This window comes from Polistes canadensis, unplaced genomic scaffold, assembly GCF_001313835.1.
Source record: "Polistes canadensis isolate GaletaPanama2010 unplaced genomic scaffold, ASM131383v1 scaffold_382, whole genome shotgun sequence".
Lineage (NCBI taxonomy): Eukaryota > Metazoa > Arthropoda > Insecta > Hymenoptera > Vespidae > Polistes > Polistes canadensis.
This window is the reverse complement of record NW_014569929.1, coordinates 41,104-65,156: the sequence shown is the minus strand read 5'-3', so window position 1 is coordinate 65,156 and position 24,053 is coordinate 41,104. Positions and strand designations below refer to the sequence as shown.

The 24,053-nt window shown below is 27.4% G+C and overlaps 6 protein-coding genes across 9 annotated transcripts in view; 3 read left to right on the top strand and 3 right to left on the bottom strand.

Annotated features, from left to right (window-relative positions):
- LOC106792135 (autophagy-related protein 101) lies at positions 1 to 3,561 on the bottom strand. Of its 3 annotated transcripts, none has more exons than XM_014758304.1 (3): positions 2,214 to 2,248; positions 1,425 to 1,499; positions 1 to 1,347 (listed from the first exon to the last, which is right to left on the bottom strand). In XM_014758304.1, exon 3 carries the CDS (start codon positions 1,337 to 1,339, stop codon positions 683 to 685), a length of 657 nt encoding a protein of 218 aa, XP_014613790.1. In that variant the 5' UTR covers positions 1,340 to 1,347; positions 1,425 to 1,499; positions 2,214 to 2,248; the 3' UTR covers positions 1 to 682. The 3 variants fall into 3 exon arrangements, with proteins under 3 accessions (XP_014613790.1, XP_014613789.1, XP_014613788.1); XM_014758303.1 differs by lacking the exon at positions 2,214 to 2,248 and adding an exon at positions 1,643 to 1,730; XM_014758302.1 differs by lacking the exons at positions 1,425 to 1,499; positions 2,214 to 2,248 and adding an exon at positions 2,693 to 3,561.
- A 1,787-nt stretch (positions 3,562 to 5,348) lies between these two features.
- LOC106792136 (epimerase family protein SDR39U1) lies at positions 5,349 to 9,707 on the bottom strand. Of its 2 annotated transcripts, none has more exons than XM_014758305.1 (7): positions 9,621 to 9,707; positions 6,792 to 6,856; positions 6,603 to 6,709; positions 6,231 to 6,501; positions 5,879 to 6,144; positions 5,681 to 5,794; positions 5,349 to 5,611 (listed from the first exon to the last, which is right to left on the bottom strand). In XM_014758305.1, exons 2-7 carry the CDS (start codon positions 6,814 to 6,816, stop codon positions 5,507 to 5,509), a joined length of 888 nt encoding a protein of 295 aa, XP_014613791.1. In that variant the 5' UTR covers positions 6,817 to 6,856; positions 9,621 to 9,707; the 3' UTR covers positions 5,349 to 5,506. The 2 variants fall into 2 exon arrangements, with proteins under 2 accessions (XP_014613791.1, XP_014613792.1); XM_014758306.1 differs by lacking the exon at positions 9,621 to 9,707 and adding an exon at positions 7,059 to 7,075.
- On the top strand, positions 7,081 to 9,769 carry LOC106792131 (condensin complex subunit 2). Its single transcript, XM_014758296.1, has 3 exons — positions 7,081 to 7,478; positions 7,607 to 9,260; positions 9,321 to 9,769. The coding sequence occupies exons 2-3, from the start codon at positions 7,763 to 7,765 to the stop codon at positions 9,767 to 9,769; spliced, it is 1,947 nt and encodes a 648-aa protein (XP_014613782.1). The 5' UTR covers positions 7,081 to 7,478; positions 7,607 to 7,762.
- Positions 9,770 to 10,053: 284 nt separating this feature from the next.
- LOC106792134 (mediator of RNA polymerase II transcription subunit 10) lies at positions 10,054 to 10,970 on the top strand. Its single transcript, XM_014758301.1, has 3 exons — positions 10,054 to 10,225; positions 10,390 to 10,473; positions 10,575 to 10,970. The coding sequence occupies exons 1-3, from the start codon at positions 10,104 to 10,106 to the stop codon at positions 10,762 to 10,764; spliced, it is 396 nt and encodes a 131-aa protein (XP_014613787.1). The 5' UTR covers positions 10,054 to 10,103; the 3' UTR covers positions 10,765 to 10,970.
- A 332-nt stretch (positions 10,971 to 11,302) lies between these two features.
- LOC106792133 (chitooligosaccharidolytic beta-N-acetylglucosaminidase) lies at positions 11,303 to 16,338 on the top strand. The gene is made up of 6 exons (XM_014758300.1): positions 11,303 to 11,900; positions 13,573 to 13,981; positions 14,357 to 14,800; positions 15,055 to 15,563; positions 15,647 to 15,780; positions 15,926 to 16,338. The coding sequence occupies exons 1-6, from the start codon at positions 11,824 to 11,826 to the stop codon at positions 16,159 to 16,161; spliced, it is 1,809 nt and encodes a 602-aa protein (XP_014613786.1). The 5' UTR covers positions 11,303 to 11,823; the 3' UTR covers positions 16,162 to 16,338.
- A 591-nt stretch (positions 16,339 to 16,929) lies between these two features.
- Positions 16,930 to 24,053, bottom strand: part of LOC106792130 (adenylate cyclase type 2) — a 14,580-nt gene continuing 7,456 nt past the window's right edge. The window contains 14 exon segments of the mRNA XM_014758295.1: positions 16,930 to 17,336; positions 17,599 to 17,716; positions 17,801 to 18,055; positions 18,305 to 18,542; positions 18,631 to 18,794; positions 19,055 to 19,289; positions 19,419 to 19,589; positions 19,771 to 19,829; positions 19,930 to 20,035; positions 20,183 to 20,253; positions 21,064 to 21,196; positions 21,511 to 21,669; positions 21,890 to 22,017; positions 22,821 to 22,837. Of these exon segments, the coding sequence (XP_014613781.1) occupies positions 17,071 to 17,336; positions 17,599 to 17,716; positions 17,801 to 18,055; positions 18,305 to 18,542; positions 18,631 to 18,794; positions 19,055 to 19,289; positions 19,419 to 19,589; positions 19,771 to 19,829; positions 19,930 to 20,035; positions 20,183 to 20,253; positions 21,064 to 21,196; positions 21,511 to 21,669; positions 21,890 to 22,017; positions 22,821 to 22,837 (2,120 nt within the window). The 3' untranslated portion in view covers positions 16,930 to 17,070.

Genomic DNA, 24,053 nt, shown 5'->3' with positions numbered 1-24,053 from the left:
TTTTTTTTTTGTCTGAAGGTAACCAATGCATTGGAAGATTTAATATTTAAAAATATGAATCAACGATTGTGTTGAATCGCGCAATGGACGTATATATGATGTAGAAAAACAAAAACAAATTTTTACATTTATTTGTACTATAAAGTTGACAGAGGTACGTTAGCAGTTTAATAGCTGCAATGTACGCAGTAATGTATTTACTCTATATTATCAAATACATTATAATGATATTGCTAACACACAGATAAAACTACCTTTACAGACTAATGTATGAACTATAACAGCATGTATATATTTAATTACACACTCCTATTATCGTAGAATATATTTATTATATTTTTTTTTCTTCTTCTTCTTCCTTTTCTTCTTCTTCACCAGTCACACTGCTTTGGTGATAAGTTACCACGAATTAAAACGAATGTTTATATTCAATGTAATAACGTATATTACATTAAAACAAAATGTTTTCTAATTGTCGCAAAATAAAAGACCTCTAAAAAGAAAAAAAGCGAAATTGTATATAAATTATAATAGCAGATTGCTATAGAATGCATTTAATATACGAGATCGCTGTAAACGAAACATCACCAAATTTATGTATTTTCTTATACATTTATCATTGTTTTTCACTTTAAAGATTAGTCATTTATTTAATTAATCTAATCCAAAATTTATGTTATAACTAAATGGACAATGTCTCCTTTATCAACTTCTTCATTGTATTACCCATGGTAGAACTCGATGGGCTAGAAGTTGTAAAAGACAATTTAAATAAGTAAGGCTGAACGTCCGGATAAGAAGTATCAAAAATCAAATCTAATTCAGCCTGATTTGGCATTTTTGGTAAATAGTCATGCCTGTTCATGACCTCCGTTATATAAAGAATTTTATCTGTCAAGAGATCACCAACTTTTTCCCTACATATTTGACGTTCGTGCTCGGTGGCTAATTTTATTAGCTCTAACCTGACCGTCCATACTTCCCATGGTATACACTCTGCTTGGAAGGGCCAACGGTTCTTCTTTTTTTGAAAAAATTCTAATGATATTTGACCAGAACCAGGGCTATCCGTAGAACGTAAAGCTTCTGAGAAACCAGATATTTCTTTTTTTATAGTTTGGTCAAGATGTACCGAAGAACAGCATACATATGTGAAATCGATGAAATCACAATCAACATCCTGATATCCGACAGTGCCGACGGAATAGCTGCCTTCTTGTTTGTACTTAAATTTTCCAAGGCTTCTATGAAATAGAACGCTATGAAATATACTTGCTACAGCTTCGTCCACTTGACGACCCTCCATGCTTAATTCAAATAATTGCGTTCTGGCGTTCATTGTGATACCTAAAATGATAATTATTTCAATCGTTTTCAGATTTAATTTTGCATCCTTGCTAAATAAATTATACTAAGAGATTAACATGTTTGTTATCGGTATTGTGTATCTGTGACAAACAGATTTCCATCAAGATCCCAGCATCATACATTTATAATCACTGTAATCAACGTGAAAAAATAAGTTCTGAATCTCTTCTGCATGGTACGATAACGAACGTGTTAAAAAAAAAAAAAAAAAAAAAAAAGCAAGAAAAATAGAAGGTATAGTTTCAATGAGATTTGCCAATAATGTATTACGTACTTCAAATTTTTTACTTGATGTATACTACTATAAAGATCATAAACTTTTAATAAAATAAATTGTCGCTTTTACAATTACTTTTGATAACGGGCACCAACAAAGAAATAATTGTATCATATTATTATTTGCCCTTAAAAAGAGAAACAAAGCTTGTTGAAAAATAACTAAAAAGCATTGAAAAAGAAAGAAATAAACAAATCAAAATATATACTAACATTAAATATCTAATATAAACTATAATAAACTTAATATATATATATGTATATATATATATATATATATACATACAAATTGAAATTTATTAGCTACATCGTGTAACAATTATACGTAACTAAACACCAAATGGATATAAAAATAATTACTCCGAAAATATATAAAAATAAATAATAAACACAATTATTTTTTCATAACCTCACAAAAAAATAACAAAATAAAAACGCGAATCATCAGTGCAACGTTGCAGCTGTCTTTGGAAATAGTCCAAGCGTTAACGTTTAAGTATGCTGGAGAGGTTATAATCGTAACAGCTTTCCACCATGAATGATAGAGGAAAATATGAAAATCATATTACAATCTAAGCGCCACGTTTTCCATCCATGATATGAGAGAAATGGGAAGAGATACATATAGAGAGAGAGAGAGAGAGAGAGAGAGAGAGAGAGAGAGAGAGAGAGGGAGAAAGAAAGAGAAAGACAGAATGAGAGAAAGAAAGAGAAAGACAGAATGAGAGAAAGAAAGAGAAAGACAGAATGAGAGAAAGAAAGAAAACGAGGGAAGGAGAAAGAAATAAGTGACATAAGAAAAAAAAAAAAAAATAGAAAAGAAATAAATATGAAAAGAAAAGATATATATCATGCAACGTGTTCGAATATAACGTCAACTTCCTTTACAACGTTTTGCCGCGCTACGAATAATTTACGTAACGATATATAATCGAGCTCGATCGCATTGAAAAAACTCGAAGAATATCGAAAGGGTGGAATATTCAAAAATGAAAACAATAATTGAAAATTCTAATTCTAATGAATTATTATATTTCTTTATACTTACTTCGTAAAAACTGTTCTATTATCGTGCTCGAAATGTTGAATAATTTCAATTGATTTGTATCGTTTCTTTTTTCGAAAGACAAAAAAATATATATATATATATGTATGTGTTTAGATATATATACATATATATATATATTTATCTAGGTTAGTTTTGTCTTATTCCGTCGTAGTTGTTACTGTCATCATCATCATCATCACCATCATCATCATCATCATAACCATCATCATCATCATCATTATCATCATCATTATCATCATTATTGACATTGTTATTAGAGTCGTCGTCGTCGTCGTCGTTGTCGTCTTCAACCCGTAGTAATCATCGATCATTTCTTGCATGGGGAAAATCTTTCGCGTACTGTGTTTTCTTATACCAATGCTGTTACTGTTGTTACTGCTGTTTCTACTACTACTACTACTACTTTTGCTGCTGTTGCTGATGCACCAGCACCACCACCTCCGCCGCCACCACACCACCACCACCACCACCACCTTCTTCACCGCCGCCGCCACTGTAACGACAACGCCGTTACGACCACCACCACCGACACCACCACTGCACTATTCGCGTCTTTTAATTTATAAAAAAAAAAAAAAAAAAGCACGATTTGTCACTGATCCACTATGTAGTTACTGTTGTTTCTTATTGTTCGATGACTACTTTCCATCTCGATTTACCTTACTAGTTCCTTATTATAAAGGAACACGTTAGGTATAACACGTCCTTAATCTACGACAAACGCTAACTAAAAGAACGAGACGCTGCTTTGTGGATAAACAACAGCTGTGTTCCGAACCTGTGCCATCTTGAATTTTGTTTACTCGATTCTCCGCTTGACTATGCAACCATTCACTTTCATCTTTTTCTTTTTTTATTAATAATACATTTTTTCTTTTTATTTCAATCGTTTTCACATTATCTGATTAATTTTATTTTATTTATTTATCTCTATTTATTTAATAATATAATTTATATTATATCGATATATTGAAACTTCAATATATTGATACTTCGATATATTGATACTTCGATATATTGATATATCGATATATTATATCGATCACAAATGTATTTTACATTTGAAAAGTAATTGTTAAAATATTATATTTTTGTTCGTTTATTTTATTTATAATTGTAGATAACAACGTTTAAGAAACTAAACTATTAATTATCGATTATATTGAATATATTTTAATTGACAAATCAAAGTAACTAATCAGATATTTATCGATAATCTTCTTCGATGATTTACGAATCGTATTTTAAGCGATAAATTTTAGCGCCAAAAAGTAAACAATTCAAATGATAACATACGTTGATGCGATTAGAAAGAAATGATTTTATCTTACAATTAGATTGAGAATCAAAAACATTTGCATGAAATTTAATTGAATGCATATGAAAAACAAAAAAATAAACGACAAGCGCATTAAATTATGTTGTTTATAATCCTTTTTGTTAATACATGTAATTATCAAAATTCTCTTTTTAATACATAGTTCCTTTCTTTCTATTTCAAATATTTACAAACTAGATCTATGTTAAATTTTGAATACAATGATTTTATTAACCAGACCAGAAATCAAATATTTAAATAAAAATAAATTTCATATATCAAGAAGACCAAGATCCCTAACCTGGCTCATATTTGGTTGTAAGATGCAATGACTTTTTTTTTATTTATTTTTTTTTTTTTAATTTATATAAATATTTAAATATATTCGTAACAATTTCTTATGATCATTGATTAAATTGAGGCAAACTTATTAACAAATAATTTTGCTTTACAGTATACACAATTCTTTTCATTTGGATATGTTATCACGTGACGAATAATATTTTTTTTCTGGTCGTTTCAATACTTGGGGAAATAACATTTTGTTTGGATACTTTAGAGGAATGGGAAGATCTAATATTAAATAAAGAAACAAACAAAGCTATTATATCAAGATACACATGGAGCGACAAGTTATGCTGCAAATTTTTAAATAAACAATCCATCATTATGGAATTAAACGACATAAGATATGTTGGAGTGTCTGTAGAGTTGGGTCTATTTATTGTTCATAAAAGTGGACAAACTGTATATATCAATATGAATGGCTTAACACATAAAGAAGTACAAACATTAAGGAAAGAAATTAATTATTTTTTGAATATGAGTCGAATTGAATGTTTGGATTGTTTTCCGAGTGATCCATACGATCAGCTTGTTATTGTTTCAGATTTAGAAAATAAACGATTCAATAAGTTTCCTAAAAAGTATAGATCTAATTCCATATCCAAAGAAACTTTACGTTCTAATAATGAAATGAATGATTTTAAGCATTCGCTACAACAAAATTTTAGTATGCCGTTACTGGGATCTGAAAAGATTCTTAAAAGTTGTCAAGAAAAGCATTTAAGAAAGGGTCCATATACAGAAAATAATACATCCTTAAGTTATTTTAAATATATGAAACCTATATCTGTATGTTCTTGTGAACGTGAAACTAACTTAAAATTGTTTTAAACAAACCCTACATTATTTATGATCTATTTATGTAATTGTGTATTATTATCATGCTTGATATTAATTGTTAATTAATATTGATCAAATGATATATAAAAATTTATGTTAGTTGTATCTTACAATTAGATCAACTCGTATTAATTTTGTACTTGCATATATTTTAATCAATAAATATTATGTTAAAACACATAATAAATTATATTTATACATAAGCACTTTACTACATATGTTCTATTAATTATAAATAAGTCTTGTATAATTTGATAAACTTAATCAGATAAATAACTAATTAATATCACTTAATTGACGATCTCTTTGCAGGCACTATTTATATCAGGAAATTGATATTGAAAACCTAATTCTTTAGTTCTTTTAGGAAGTACTTTTTGCCCCTCCAATATCATCTATTAAAAATTTCATATTAAACACTATCAAAATTCTATATAAGAATATGACAAAAATTAGATACTAACTTTTGCTCGTTCTCCACTAAACATTACATTTAAAACAAAACTTGGAACAGGTATTATAGCTGGTCGTCGTAAAGCACAAGCAAATGCTTTCGTAAACTCCTTGTTCGTCACAGGCTTTTAAAAAATATAATAATAAACCTATCATTTAAGAACATAAACTATAAATCATTCTGCTTACTTGAAATTGTTTTGTATTACCTCAGGCGCGACACCATTTAAAATACCATGAACATTATCATTTTTCATAGCAAAGAGAAACATATTAACAAGATCGGTAATATGTATCCATGGCATATACTGATTTCCGGTACCGATAGGACCACCAAGTCCGAATAAGAATGGCAAATAAATTTGTTTAATCATACCACCACCTTTACCTAACACTACTCCAGATCTAATAGTGACTTGTCTAATTTTACTTTCCTTCGAAAGTTGTGCAGCAGCTTCCCAGTCACGACAAAGTTCTAACATAGGTTGTATATGCAATTTTCTTAATTTAATATACATAAATATATCACAAACGCATTATATTCTTCATTTATCAATTTACCTGATAAAAAATCATAAGGTATACATTCGTTTTCCTCGGTATATGTTGTACCATTAGGTTTATAATATGCAACACCAGAAATAGTAACGAAAGCTTTTGCATCTGTACATTCGACCGCTCTGGCCAAGGTTTCAGTTGTTTTTACTCGACTATCTATAACAACTTGTTTAAACTCAGATGACCAACGTTTTGTTGGATCGAGTACATTTTGACCAGCAACATTAATTACAGCGGACGTATATTTAGGAAGACCATTTTCTTTTACATCTTTCTATAGAATTCATAGGGACAATCGAACAAAAATTGCATTACTTTTTGTACCAACTCAAAAAAGAATTGTTGTTAACTTTTATACTAAAAATGATTTCTTACCCAGGATATTCTGTTAGGACCTGCTTGTCGTGAAACAATTGTACACGTTATACCTTGTTGACATAATAAGTCTATTAAACGTTTCCCTATAAATCCAGTACCTCCACCTAAGAATTATACAACTTTATCTATGATTACTCAGATATTTAAAAATCCATTATTATTAAGAAGAAGAATATAAGAGCTTGCCTACAACAACGTGTTTTAAAGACATTCTTTCTAATTGTTTATTTAAAACAACCACATTAGTAAACCTGGAAACAAGAACATTTAATTTTTATAATAATTTTCAAAATAAACTTAACCTATACAATTAAATTTCTAATTGATACATATAAAAATAAGTAAATTCAAATATTAAACGATACGCAATGGATTTTAATATTTAGCACACATATGACAATACACAAACAATTATTATTTCTGCATTTATTTGCATTAGATTATATACATAACTCTCTTTTTATATGTGCAACCGAAACAAAAATATATATATATATATATATATAGTAAAATAAATCTATTTTTATTTATAATAACCCCAGGGTTTTTTACACTTTATGGCGTATTTACAATAAACATCAAGCTACATCCAATTAGACGGTAATATAAATGTGAATTCTAACTTTTTAATTTTCACCAATCAGTGGTTTTTTTACTAGCGGTTTATTTTGATTGGTAGTTGTATTAACTGGATTGTATTCGATTTTTTCATTTTTATTGGTTGGTACTGTATAGAGGAAATAATAATCCTTGACGAATCAGATCGTATAAACGAATTTAAACTTAAACTGACACAGTTAAGAGTAAATTTCTGAAGTAAAATAAAGTTAATAGCTTTTTTACTTACAAAATATTTCCTGTAAAGTATCTAAGGTAAAAAATCGTGTAATTAATATAATATATTGTTAATTTGTTTTAGATATGTCTAATATTGATTTATATTTTTAATATTATTTGTTATATTTAATATTTAATATTAATTGATTTTTTTATTTGTTTAGGATTATATTTCTTCAGTTGTCATATAACAATAGAAAAAGAAAAAAATTAAAGAATAAGGAAAGAAGTTTGTTTTCTATAAAAGTTTCATTAGATGAATTAGAATAGACAGAATTAAATATAAATTATCAAAAATAGCTAGAAAAAGTTTAGCAAATATGATGGTGGAATCAAATATAAAAGTTTTTACATCTACATCTTCTCCATTACGTAGAAAAACTATCGGATTAAATAATTTGTCTCCGTTGTTAGAAAATGATGATGAAGCAGAGCGTTTAGCTTTAAGACGTGATGCTACTGTAAGTACACCATCATGTAGTAAATCTAACGAAAAAAGACAGTCGTTAGGTTTAAGCTCTTTGGCACAAATGCCAGAACCTAAAATGACCGAGCTCATATCTGAATATATCAAATTAAGCACTGAAAATAAAATTAATCATAAAAATGCATTTAGTTTAGAAATGATTGATTTTATGACGTACATGGTTACTAAAAGAAATTCCGAAATAACTAACTTGCAAATGGCTAGTACATCGTTGGATGTATGTACTAAAATTTATGGGTATCGTGTTGATGGTATATACATAGACATTTTAAAAATGGCTGGTGCAATGGATAAACAAAAGGAGGATAATTTAACTGATATGAATGATAAACAATCTAATAATTCAGAAGAACAAGAACAACAACAAGAAACAGATAGTCAAACGAAGAAAAAAAAGAAAAAAGGAAAACAGAAGATTATTAGTACAGAAAATGCATTAAATGGATCGGTAGAAATAATGTTACCCTCACGAATGACTATAGGAAAAGGGGATTTATGTTCATCTGATATGCTCTACCAAATAGTGCTACCGCATCTTGCTAATTCAGGCTTTTATCATAATACATGCAATGATATTATTTTAGATCAATTAAATGAAACAAATGAAGATAATGAAAATTTTCCGACTTATACTATATCAAAGATAGAGGATCTTTCTCAGTTAGATCTGTGTCCAAGCATATCTAATTTTGAATTTTTAAGATGGTCATTAGAAGATGAAGAAGAAATCATAGAGCCTGAACAAAATGACGATGAAAACAGATTTCATTTTGATCTTGATGCCAGTGTACCTTCTGCAGATGAAGAATTTTTTGACCATGCGAATTGTTCTCAAATGGAAACAGATACGAGTAATAAAGATATGTGTGTGAGAAATCCGAAACAAATGGAAAATATAGTAGACTTTCGTAAAATTATGACTGAACAAATAACAGGAGATCAGGAAATGCCAGAATATTCTTTCTTACATAAAAATATAAACTCAATTCATTGGGCAGGACCTTTTTATTGGAAACATAAAGGGTTCAAAACAATTTTAAGTAATAGCAAAGTAGTGGAAACTTGCAAACAGGCTGAAATTAAGAAGAAAAAAGAATTTATAATTACATATACCAACGAAGATAAATCTAAACTGGATGAAAAGTTTTTATGTAGCAGAATAAACAAAATACAAATTAAAACAGCCAGAAAAAATTGGAAAGAAGAGAAAATAACATTACCAGAAGATATACATTACGATATTACACAATTAACTAAATTATATCTTCGTCCTTTAATCTCCTCATATCGTAATTCAGAAGATTCACTCAATTCGGCACAATTGCCTGAAGGTATAGAAGATTATGATTATAACAATGATAATGATATGTCTAACTTTTGTCCTGGTATAGATGCCGATTGCGATATGCAAGATAAAAATGATTCAGGTCAATTAGGAGATGGAGATGGAAATATAATAGAAAATCAGATACCATTTACTAATGATAATCTGGTAACAATGCCTACATTAACTAATAAAACGAATACAAACTATCCTTTACGTGCCAAAAAAATTGACATGCATCAATTAAAGAAAACAATATGGAAAGCTATGTTGAAAAAGAATATTAATACTGATAATAAAGAAGAAACGCAACAAAATGGTCAAATAATCCAATCCATAACTTTCAGCGACATTTATAAATCTTTACCTAATGTACTTTCTAAATCCAATGCTGAAGCATTAAGTCTCCCCATTGCAATAGTATCTTTGCTTCATTTAGCTAATGAAAAATCTTTAACGCTTTCTTCTCTTCCAGATTGTTCAGATATTATTATAGAAGCTAAAGATAATCTATAAAAATATTTATTTTTAAATATATATTTTAGAAAAGTTAAATATAATTTTGTAAATTTGTTATAAAATAGTACAAATAAAAATATCCAGTATATTTCTAATAAATGAATAATAGTATTAAAATATATAATGACTAGTTATATTTTTATAACATTAAAAACAAATTTGTTATTAATTGCATCAATAATGCTGAAAGGAATTCTTTATGAAAAATAAAGTGACATCTGTAAGGGCCCTAGCGTAACTACACAGAAATTAGCTGGAGCTCCTCCTAACCTAACCTAGCTAAATTCTAATTATTACTACATTTGTAAAGGTCTGCTTGTAAACAGCTAAGATGGCTTCTCCTTTGGAAAATTTAGAAACACAATTAGAACTTTTTATCGAAAATGTTCGACAGATTCGTATAATAGTTAGTGATTTTCAACCTCAGGGACAAAATGTGCTCAATCAAAAAATGTAAATATCAAATATTTATATACATATATGCTTGGTTAAGAAATTTTATCAAAATAGGTTATATTTCTAGATTCATTATTATCAATTTAATACGTATAATAAAAGAGATCATGCTTTAGTTTTTATAACTTATACGTGTCTTTTTCTTGTATATTTTTATATAGACAAGGATTAGTTAACGGATTACAAGAAATAGATAAACTCAAATCACAAGTTCAAGATGTACACGTGCCTTTGGAAGTGTTCGAGTAAGTTGTTATGATGCATTGTATTTTATAATTTTATGTTACATATCTAATGATTAATATCTATCATAAAACAATATATCTAATGATTCATTAAATTTCAGTTATATCGATCAAGGTAGAAATCCACAATTATATACTAAAGATTGTATCGAAAAAGCGTTAACTAAGAACGAACAAGTTAAAGGAAAGATAGACGCATATAGGAAATTTAAAGCTAATATGTTAGTGGAATTAAATCGAGTTTTTCCAAATGAATTAGCTAAATACAGAGCAGTACGTGGAGATGAATGAAGGAGAATCTAAATATTAAACGATTTGCTATAAGGCTGATATATGTATTATACATGTGTATGAAATATTTCATTATCAGATCTTGTTTGCTTAATTGAAATGGATTATTATTTTGTATATATTAGACAAAAACAGTAATCATTTTGATTATTATTTATAATTTCAATAGTAATAATAATAATAATAAGAGTAATACTGATATGTTTCTAAATTATGTATTATGCGTTTACTTTTTGATCTCTCTCATTAATAGTATAATTTAATATTAAAGGTAAAGGGGTAAAGGTTTTAGGTTTTTAGTATAATTAATATGTTAAACAGTACAGAAATCACCGACAATGAACTGTAAAAAGTTTTAAAGATTTCTTATGTCATACTTGGAAGAAATTACATTAGTATATTTTATAATAAGCGTAAAGTTATTTGCATCTTTTTATCTATGAAAAATTATTACAAAATATTAAATGAATAGATTAATCAATTTTTGTGAGATTAATCTTCGACAGTTAACGTATTACTATAATATGAATGTTTGTTACTAAGCGGTGTAACTTAAATTGTATTTACAATTTCTTTTTGTAAAAATTCCACAAGATGGTAATAATATCTGTCTAATTATATCAATAAATACAAAAATATGAATAACATTTTAATTCAATTTGAAAATCAAAATGATTACTTTAAAATTTTAAATATTATCTATTAAATTAAATATACAAGTATGAGAGAGAGACGATTCTTAATTTTGGTATGATTAATTTCTGAAATATTATTATTATTTAATAGGATTAAACAAATTAGAATTTGTCAGAATACGAAAAGATTAAAATTGTTTTTTTTTTTATTAATTTTTCTTTTCATTTGACATATATATTCTGCATCCTCCCCACTCGTTTTACTCCCACTCATTTTATCCCTTCCACTTCAATTCTGATTTCACGCGAAGTCGTTCTCCTCAAGGAGGATAAAAAGTGTTTGCAACTCGGACGTGGGCATTCATTCGAGGAATAACAGCCTCTCTTAGTGATAGGTAGAATTTTTCAAGAAAAAGAAAGAAACATGATTGCTATTACATTTATATTTGTCCTCGCTTTAGAAGCTTGTAGCGAGTTCATCGTTGCTGAGAAAGTTTATAAGTAAGTGGACCTTTTCTTTATTTAATATACACATATTTATAAATATTACTAATATAATTATTATAATAAACTTTATAATATAACAGATAATATATTTAAAAATAATAATTTTGGTTATCGAATTAAAATGTTAAATTATTCATATTTTTTTTTAATCTTGTAAAATTATTAAAAGAAGGAATTATAAATGCTGGAGTACTATTTAAGATATAGATATATGTATCTTATATATAGATATAGATATTTACAATTTATACATAAATAAATATATGAAAAATATAATATATGATATATTATAATATAATAAATTTATATTGCATTTTAACACGATAACAAATAATTTAAAATATTTCAAATATTTTCATACTTTAATAGTTTTATAATAATTGGCGGGATTATTTTGTTATTTAAATTTGATATGCACAGATACATTGTAAGTTTCTAAGGTGAATGCTGTTGCTTAATCAAAGATCACTTTTCTATGTCGCGGTTAAATCCTTTTATTAACTTTCATTTAATTTTCTCAAAGTATATATATATATAGTTCAAAATCAATATTATCTATATTTATTTATTTATTTATATATATTTATATAAATATATTTAGTTCATCGATATATATATCGATTAGTATTATCGAGATTTCTACAAAAAAATGCGCCATTTTTTTTAAATAATATCTTTACGAAGCGCAACGAAATAAATTAAATTTCAACTCGAACATGATTGTTTTATATAAATAGAAAGATATAACACAATAAATATATGATATTAAAAAGTATTAAAAGATTTGAATCTACGCAAAGAACCGGTCGGTGAAAGATCAGTATCACGTTGACCGTTCTTTCGATTAGAAATCGTTGAAATTGTGACCGTGTGTTCACTGTTTGCACGTGAATTTTTTTTTAAATAACCGGGAAGTCACGTGACTACTGGTCAGAAAAAATGGCGGACCTAGGACGCGTAATTCGATTTGTATATCTTCAAAGTTTGTCATTGTGTACTCACAAGTTTTTATCTTCATTTCTTTTTTTACGATGAAAGTAATGTAATATCGATTTATTAATACGAAAGCAGGCCATGTTTAAAATAAAAAAAAATAATTTTGTTTAAAGAGATATCGAGAAAATTACAAGTATTTGTAAAAAGTGATATCGAATTCGATCGAGGATGATAAAGTATCGGTAAAAAAAAAAAAATTCTCTACAATTGTAAGTCCTTCTTATATTTTTATTTTTTAATCTTAACTTGTTTTTTTTTTTTTTTGTCTTTTTTATTTTTAATATTTATATATTATATTTTATAATCCTATCCTTATACTTTTATTTACACATGTTGTGGTGGAATTTAATGCGTTTATTTATATCAAAACATAGTATTATCGTGGTAATAAACAAACGTTATAATATATTAGTAGTAGTATTTTCTTATATTATTATGACTTATCAATGATTTATAAAAAATAATGATAATAATAAAGTATTTATTATCATAATATTATAGCTTTAGATTAATCCCTTTTTTTAAATTAATTGTTTAGTTGTAAAATACTTTTGATAATTGTATTATGTACTATATATCATAGTGTAATTATTGTAAAACACATACACCTTTTTAATCTTTAATATAGAACTATATAATCCATTTAATATGATTACAATTCTATTCGTAGTACACCATGGCATTACAAGTGCAATGGTGGATATTGTTTAAAAGAAGAGATCACAGAAGAAATATCATCGCCGATGTCTTTGAAAGTATGTCAATTATTATGCGGTGACAGTGGCTCTTTATGGCCAAAACCAACAGGACACTTATCTTTGGGTAATTCGATATTGCCACTCAATGTTAATGACATCAGATTAAATGGCATAGATTTAAATACAAAAGTAGGTGATCTTCTACAAGAGAACATTAATATATTAAAAGAAAATATTAAAAAACTTAGTACACCTGTTGACAACAGTGGAGTAGGTTTGATAATTAATGTTAATGATATTCATGAATTGAATCATGTACAATTAACATTAGATACCGATGAAAGTTACAAATTACAAATTTATCAGATCGATGACAAATCGGTAAGTTATTTTTATATTCGTAACTTTTGTTTTTCTATACTCTATCTGTCTGCTGTTAAAAAATTTTATTAATTTATCTCATGAATAATTCATCGAAAAAAAAAAATCAATATGTAAATTAAGATCCCTCGATTGATATTCAAAAAAAAAAAATAAAACAATAAATTTATGACATTCTTTCTTGATTTCGTCAAACATCTTCAATACCAGTTTTTACAAGTTTTTCTTTCTTTACTTTTTTATTAATAAATTATTACAAATTGATATTCATTCTTCTTTGATATTATTCATTATTGTATGCTCATTCTTATTAATATCTATTTGATTATTTAAATTTCATGTCTTTTTCTTTTTTTTTTTTTTACAATCATGTAGATGGATGTGACAATAACAGCAAAGACTTATTTTGGTGCTAGAAATGCTTTGGAAACATTATCTCAATTAATAGTATTCGACGATTTGAGTGATAAAATACAGATCATTCGTAGTGCTCACATTGAAGATAAACCGGCTTATCCTTATCGTGGAATCCTTTTGGATACCAGTCGTAATTTTATTAGCGTCGAAGCGATCAAAAATACCATAGAAGCAATGTCCATGTCAAAGATGAATACTTTCCATTGGCACATCACCGATTCTCATAGTTTCCCATATGAAATTAAAACCTATCCGTTGTTCACCAAATATGGTGCCTATAGCAAGGAAAAAGTTTACACGAAGGAAAACATTAAGGATATCATGAGATTTGCCCTTTTAAGAGGTGTACGTGTTTTACCAGAATTCGATGCACCTGCTCACGTTGGCGAAGGTTGGCAATGGGTAAATATTTTTTTGTTTAACTTCTTACCCAAGGAAAAACTTATTGCAATTTGATATAGATTTATTTCTTCTTTTTTTTTTTTCAGCAGACTTTACACTTGCATTTATTATTGTTCATAAGTTCAATAGATTGATTAGATTTAATATATCGATTAGATAATATGATGAGTAACTTTCTTAAATATTTATGATTATTTTTAAATGATGTTTCTATTGTTCATCTTGAATGAATTTGTTTGAATCAATACGAATAGGTGGGCCACAATACAACGGTATGTTTCAAATCAGAACCATGGGCGAATTATTGCGTTGAACCACCGTGCGGTCAATTAAATCCAACCAGCGACAAAGTTTATGAAATTCTCGAAGGTATTTACAAAGAAATGTTGGAAGATTTCAATCCAGATATCTTCCACATGGGCGGTGACGAGGTCCATATTAATTGTTGGAACTCCAGTGATATGATCAAGAATTGGATGCTCGCTAAAGGATGGGATTTATCAGAATCGAGTTTCTATTTGCTTTGGAATTATTTCCAAGACAAGGCACTCGATAAGTTAACTTTGGCTAATGGAGGAAAAGAAATTCCCGTTATTATATGGACTAGTGGACTTACCAATATAGAAAATATCAAATACTTGGATTCTCAGAAATATATTGTACAAATCTGGACCACTGGTACCGATCTTACTGTTGGTAGATTAATAAGCAATAATTTCAAGGTCATTATTTCTAATTACGATGCTCTTTACCTTGATTGCGGGTAAGTCAATTAATATCTCTCTATTCTTCCTGAAAAAAAACAAAAAAGAAATACAAATGAATATATTCAATATCTTATTACAGTTTTGGAGCATGGGTTGGTGAAGGTAACAATTGGTGTTCACCATACAAAGGCTGGCAATTAATTTACGATAATTCTCCGTCTACCATTCTTATGAAACAAGGTTTTGGTGTTAATAAGAAGAACTTTGTGCTAGGTAAATATATTTTTGTCTTAACGTTTTTGACGTCCCTTATTTTTTGGATACATTTGTTTGTGACATCAATGTGGTGCCACCGCGGACAGCTGATCAAACATTATCTTTCTTCTATATAAATTGATAAACAAATCTTTTTTCTTAGGCGGAGAAGTAACACTTTGGACAGAACAAGTTGACAGTACTTCAGTTGACTCAAGACTATGGCCCAGGTCAGCAGCTTTCGCAGAAAGACTTTGGTCTGATCCTGCTTCTACTTGGATTCATGCTGAACATAGAATATTAAGACACCGACAGAGACTCGTTCAAAGAGGTATTAATGCTGATAGATTAGAACCTGAATGGTGTATTCAGAATCAAGGACATTGTTATTCAAATTAACAATTAATCTGAGACATCTTTTAATCTCATTAAGATGAGATGACATTAATTAAAACGTAATTAGCATAACTGAACTTGGATTTTAACCAACTAAATATTTTTCTATTCTAAGATTATAAAATTAATTATACAAAAAGTAATAATAAGATTTAAATTTAATCTTCTTTCTTATCTTGAACTTAAATCTTAAAAAAGTATATACAGGGTGAGTCAAAAATTCTTGAGTGATCAAACCATATTTTATATATATATATATATATATTTATAAATAAATAAATAAAATGATGCGTATATTAAATACGTTTATCGAAAGACACAAAATTTGCGAATGATTCAATAATTAGTACAATAATTTATTTGAGAGAGAGATAGAGAATCAGAAATGGTATAGTACAGTGACAGTGACTTTGGTGGAATAATTGTCACGTGTCAAGTTTCTCTCAACGTTGATTTTTAAACATTAAGACAAAACAATGACTTCGCCTTTTTTTCTTTCTTATAACGTGTCAAGAATACACCTTGAATTTTTAAATACACGCATGAGATCATCGCGTTTACTTATTCGAGTATTTGTAATATTACTTTTCAGTTCTTTTAAGAACACAATCATATATATAACGATTATTATTATTATTATTATTAACATTATTCTTATTTACACGGATGATGAATTCGAGAGTACGAAGGAAACATAGATCAAGCATTATCTATTTTTCTTTTTTTTTTTTTTCTTTTTTTTCATTCTTTTTTAACGATTAAAACACTGTCCAGTTAGAGAATAAAATGTATAGAATTATTTTTTGTTCTTCAATTTAAATAGTAATCAACGAGATTCTTAAATTTCTTTCTTTTATTTTATTTCACTTCTCTCGTTGATGTCACATAATTGAAATTATAGAAATCAGGTACTCAGTAATTATCTTCTTTATTATCGAACGGTGTTTTGACGAAATATGTTGTCAATGTTCCTTTGCCTTTAACAAAGGTAGGCCCACGACAAACTAATTCATATCCTGCTGCAATTAATATCTTAGCTGTGTCCTCGGTAACTTGAAGTTTTCCCATCTCTCCGCAACTATCCATTCTTGACGCCACGTTTACCGTATTTCCCCAAATGTCGTATTGAGGTTTCTGCGCTCCTACCACACCTGCTATCACGGGGCCATGATTGAGACCTTGATTAAAGAATAGACAATAATTTGTTTAATTATACTTTTTTTTTTAATCATTTTTAATTAAAGGACTTTAATTTTTGGTCTTCTTCACATATCGAAAATAATCCGTACAAATATAATATTATATATAATTATAAATATAATACTACATTAATAAAAATTAAAAGATAATTATAATATCTGATATTTAAAAATATGTTCTTTCGCCGATAAATCCTAGGACACCTTGTATATAATATGAATATAATATTCATTAACTTACCTATTCTCAATTTAAACCTCTGAAAAGATTCTCTATTAATCTGATCAAGAATCGTCATCAGTGCAATGGCAAATTCGACAAGAACTATCACATTGTGATCTTGTTGTTGCAACGGATCCTGCGTAGAAAAAGAAAAAAGATGCAAATAATTCAATATAATTTTGTTGTTTATTTAACGTAAAACAGCAATTTTTTGGTATACCTTAGCTTCAGTATTTTCTTTCCCAGGACTCAATCCGGATGCCAACATGTAAGTACTTCCAATAGTTTTGATCTTTTCAATACCAGAATATTTAGGTTTCAATAAAAGCATATCGAAATCGCAAATGATTTCATTTAAAAGTCTTAGACATTCTAGACCTTGTTTATTTATATCAGTCTCGTCGTAAAATTCTTTATAATTAGGTATAGATGCAAACATTACTGCTATACTGCTGTATCTTTCGTGATAGAGTTCCTATAAATCAAATTAAAGAAGATTTTTGATTGAAATAAAATACATACAAGAAAATTAAGACAATTGAATAAATGGGTATCTTAAAAGAAGGGTGTATATTGCATTCCATTAAATTAATACGAAAATTTAATAATGAGATAGTAATATTTAATTGCAAACATAAGAGATGTTTATATTCAATTTTATACGTTTACAAATTTATGAAATGTAAGATAAATCCTTCCAGATATCAATTAAATTAATTTCAACCTGTGTTGTTCTAGTAGCTAGAAAATGATCAGCCACGTGTGCAGGTAATATATTCTCCAAAAGAATCTTATTGATTCCTCTCATAGTTTCAACGTCATCTTGTTCGACTTTGAGTTTACTTTTCCAAAGAAAATCTGTTCTCGATGTGTACTCAACTTGTCTGTCTAATACATGAAGTACTAATGCCACCAATAACAATAAGTATCCTATTTCCAGCAAGTAATTTAGGCCTTTAAATCTATAATCGTAAATGTTTAAATTAAAGAATCCAATAAAAGGAGAATTTTTATTTAATATAATCTTATTTAATAGAATTATTTACTTACTCGATTTCGTGTTTTGCATAATAAAGCTCTATAATTGGCGCTTGAGATAAAGTTAGTAATATTAGGGAGATTGAGATTATCATCACTGTGAGTTTTAACAGGAAGCCTACTCTTAAATGAGTCCAACTGATGACTAATGCGATTGTTGCCGAATATACATATAACTAAACAAATAAATATTAACAAAAACTGATATATATGTAATTAGAAGAATTTAAATATGAAATAATTTTATATAGTTCCTATATAAATATATTAAATATATATTTAGTAAAAATTTAGATTATAATATTAGAGATTATTTTAATAACGATTGTAATACAATTAATCAATCACAATTAGGAGAACATTTTCAAATAATAAAGAAACAACAAATATTCTAATGAAGATTAATTTATTTCAAAAGAGAAACATTTAAACTTACCGGTGCATCTTGATAAGAGTTATAATCAATATCGATTAAACTGATAACAGATGAAGCGGTTGCTAAAGATGCGGTGATAAAATAAACAGTCATTCTTATTCCACGACAAAATGGAACTTGTCCTTGAGCATCTAATTCACTCTCGCATCTTGTTCTACCGACGAACCAAGAAATTCCAGCAATTGTTAATAAAGATACCAAACCAGCTGAGAAACATCCATAAACGGTGATACTCCTGAATTAAAAAAAAATAAATCATTCGATTAAATATTTTTATTATATTCGAGATGAATAATTTAAAGCAACACTTTTTTTATATTTATTATATATACGACAATTAAATAATTTCCATTTAATTTCACACCTTCGCATGTAAACTATTTGAATAGAGAACATAGATGTGTAGAAGATGCTGGATGCAATAAGATACCAAGGATATTGTTCATCTTTTTGTTCTCTGTATTGGAGTTCTTGATGTTTGTCTTTGAACCAATAGGTGAAAGGTAATATATCCTCGCTACCACCGCACCATTGCCTGTTTATCAAAATAAAAGAATACAAAATTTGCATACACAGGTTGTATTTTTAAATATAATAAAATTCTCATTTCTATTGATAATCATCTGAAATATATTTTAAATATATTTTTCAATTAAAAACAAAGATACAAATTATTCAATGCGAATAAATTTATTGATTTATGAATAATAACTCACTTGATATCGAAAAAATTGGTATTGTTTGCTATAAGATTAGATTCGATCATAGCAATGCTCTGTAAAGAAAAGAAAAAAGAAAAATTAATATATACATAGATAATTAACGAAACGTTAGAGGAATTTTAAGAAATGTATAATATCTTTTATTTCATTCACCGTTAATCCTATATTTTTTGCTAAAGTTGTTTCAGCGATATTTGCGAAAGGTTTATCGGCACCCCAGCATTCAACGTATTTAGTCATTTTACTGCTAGGTCTGGATCTATAAATAAATAGTAAAAGAAATATTCACCTTTATCGATATGAATGTTTGTGAATAAAAATGAGGAGAGTAAAAAATAAATAGAAAAATAGAAATAAAGAAAACAAGAAATAGAAAAAAAAAAGTATACAATATAATGTGTCTTACCTCGTGGGAATAGGTCCAGGTCCTCGTATACTATTGCCACCATTTTCTAGTCCGTTTTCTTCGTTGTTTTTCTGCATAATTGAATGACCGATAGTAATCTCGTCATGAGAAGAGTTTTATATATTCTAAAATCGAAAGTTTATACGCACGTATTGTATGTATTATATATACAGTCTGATTTGTGTTAACAAGAATTTTGGATCTAATTCCCAAATTTTTTTTCCTCTTTTCATGGCTATATGATACTTATTGTACAAGGTGTTTCTTAATACGTGAAACCAATTTCAGAAATAGACAAACGACACAAAAATAATGTAGAGTTTTTCTATTAAAAATGTATCCTAAGTTATAGCCACTTTTGGGTTTCAATAATTTATAATAATGTTGTCCACTCTTCAATTAGGTTTCATGTATTACGAGACATCCAGTATATAGTTTTTAAATTATATATGTATTAGTTCTAAATCTATTATTATATTTATGATAATATAATTAGTTATTATAATATGATATAAATATTTCGATTGAAATGTCTCACCCTGTATATATAATACAATTTTTATAATAACATAAATAAAAAGAATATTAAAATTGGCATATATATAAGAAGATATTACGAGAGAAAAAACAAACATACACACACACACACATACATATACGTACAGCAGACGCAAACAAACGCATACATACAAATACAGGTTTTCTTTTATTTTTTATATGAAATAATTTGAAAATCAGCGATATAAATTATATATGAAGACTGGTTTTTGAAATTTATACAAATAAAAGAGAAGAAAATACAAGGAAAAAAAAGAAAAAAAAAACAAACAAGAACCGAAGAGGAGACACATTGATGTTTTTTTTTTTTATATAAATCGTACCTTAGGCGGGATTATAAGAAAAGTTTCTACTTTGTGCTGGGCCAGATAATTCTCACGCGATCCACCATCCCCTGGTTCGACCTCGAAACGATCACCAAGCTGAAGAAGGGTGGCTTTTGTTATGTGGACCCTCCTTGGACAAAGATTTAAGTACAATTGAACGTACTTATTTAGATTTTTGATTTTCTTTCATTAATATTCTATCTTTTTCTTTCTTTTTTTATATATATATATATATCTTTTCTTCTGAACATGTTTTTTCATATATTTTATAATTTTAATTACTTGATTTTACCCCCATTATATTAACATTCTTCCTCCTTCTTTTTATTAACTCATTCATTAAATTAATTCATTCACTCATTCACTTACTTGTCTTTCTTTCTTTCTTTTTGTTTGTAATATCTCATTCTCTATTTTTTTCTTTTATTCTTTTAGTAATCTTACCCAGGAAGACCACCACTTTCCATATGATTAGCAAGAGTAACGTCGTCACTCCAAACATCGAATTGCCATTTGCGAAGTCCAAGGACACCACAAAGAACATTTCCAGTGTGAATTCCTATTCTCATGTCTACATTGAATCCAGTTGCTTCTCGTACAAATCTATAGAACAAAAAAAGAGAGAAAATACAAGATAATAATTTATTTAAATGTTTATAATATACAGATAGTTCTTAATACAAAAAAAAAAAATATTTAAATAATTCTTCAGTTTTTATTTCTTTTATCAAAAAAATAATTAATATTTTAATTGTTAGTTTTTCTTTTTGTTTCTTTTATATTTTATTTGAATATATCTTAAAATGAGACTAAAGGGTTTTACCTAATTGCGTCTATCATTTGCAGGCCCATATTGACGCAATTATATGCATGATTAGGCCGGGAAACTGGCAATCCCGAGACACAGTAATAACAATCTCCTAATATCTTGATTCTCATGCATTGATTGTCCTGAAACATATTATTATTTGATAAGTAAATAGAATATATTTATCAATAAATATAATATATAAATTCACATGATAACTCTTTTCACTCATTTGTGGCTGTGTAAAAAAATACATTACAATTTGTTTATAAAAAGTTATAAAAATAAGAAGTATATTCTGAAATTTTTATAATATAATATGATAGAAAGAGAAGATAACAAAAAAGAAATATTTAAAATGAAATACTTTGAAATTTTCAATCTCGTTTAATTAATCAAATATTTAGTTACAAAGAAAAAAAAAAGAAATAAAAGAAAATGATTTATTTAAAATAGAATTTGAAACGAATTCAATTGGATATTGTGCAAGTAATTTTTTATCTCTTCCCTTTCATTGAAGATAAATATATACATAGACGTATAAATGTGTATCTATAAATATATCTATATTTAAATATATATATATATATATATATCATTCTCTCTTTCAAGCACAAACGGATACCTAACAACCGAAATAGGGTATGTCACGTGTTATAATATCTATTTACACCTACGCATCATATATACACTTATATATATATATATATATATACATATGCAAGAAGGTATCCTATAACTGGTGGTACAAACGAGTACATGATTTTATACGAAAAACTATTTTGTAAATTGACAATGTGGAATTAAATTTACAATAGTTAGTTATAGAAAAAAAAAAACAATAAATTACACTGTTTACTTGAGTGAGTTTGCAATCATATATTGTAATAAATATAAATTTTCTATTTTTTTTTTCTTTTTTTTATGGTAGAAGGAAAAAAATTGCCATTCCAACAGATAATCCTAAAAGTATATGTACTTTAACAAATTTACTATGCCTGAATTCTTATCTAAACCATAAACGTAATCGTCTAACTTTATCTACTGTGAAAGTCGATGAACCAAAATGGTGGAAAAGCATGGACGATAGTAGTAATAATAATAGTAGTATCAAGGATCGTAGGAAAATACTTTTATCGATAGATGCAATCTTTAATTAAACGACTGATCCTTTACTTTACCTATCAGAAAATTAGAAAAAGGGGAAAAGAAATCCTACGGCGAGTATTTCCTTTTTTAAATTTGATACTCTCGTACTCCACACTCCCCGTAACTATTATTTTTATTTTTATTGTTCATATAACATTTATAGATATATTTAAAAAAAAATAAAAAACATCAAAATAAACCCAGAAAACAAAATGTAACAAAACCGAATTTATTTTGTGAATAAATGAATAAATATACAGGGTGTCCGATATAATTCTACTCACGATTTTTCAAGTATTTTTCGATAACCTGACCAAAAAAAAATACTTTAAACAAAAGTTGATCTATTTTTGATTGACCATACATTGGAATAAACAAAAATAAGTTCGAAAAAGAGTTATGTGGGACAGCCTGTATAATTAATTATATAAATATGAAATATATTATAAAGTGTATATAGAAGAAAAAAAAACAAACCTATGTATAAAAAAAGAAGTTTTCGAATCGTCGCAATTAAAAGAAAACGATACTACAATATTTTTGTCTACACTTTTGTTTTTGCTCTCATTTCATTTCAAAGCGAATCGTTTTAAAAGTAAAAATACAGTAAGTACGAAAACTAGACGAAGAAAGAAAGAAAGAAAAAAAAGAAAGAAAAGTACGACTACAGAAATAGATAAAACGTTCGTCAGTTGAAATTTTACAGGATTATCTGATATCTTTCATTTGTTTCAAGCTCTCTTCTACCCCCGGATCCACCCCTAACCCATTCCTCCCTTTTTATCTCTTTTCCTCTCTCTTTTGATCTTTTCGATAACACATGCTTGAAATTACACACCATAAAGTTCTCCTGTAACATTATTGATGATTACTATTACTGTGTGATAAAAGATAGATTATTGAAGGGCTCACTGGATATTTGATTTCACCTAACACGCATTATTTGTTACATAGTTATTCATTCATTACTACGATCTACTTTATATTTATTCATTAAAAATATATATATATATATATATAAATATTTTTT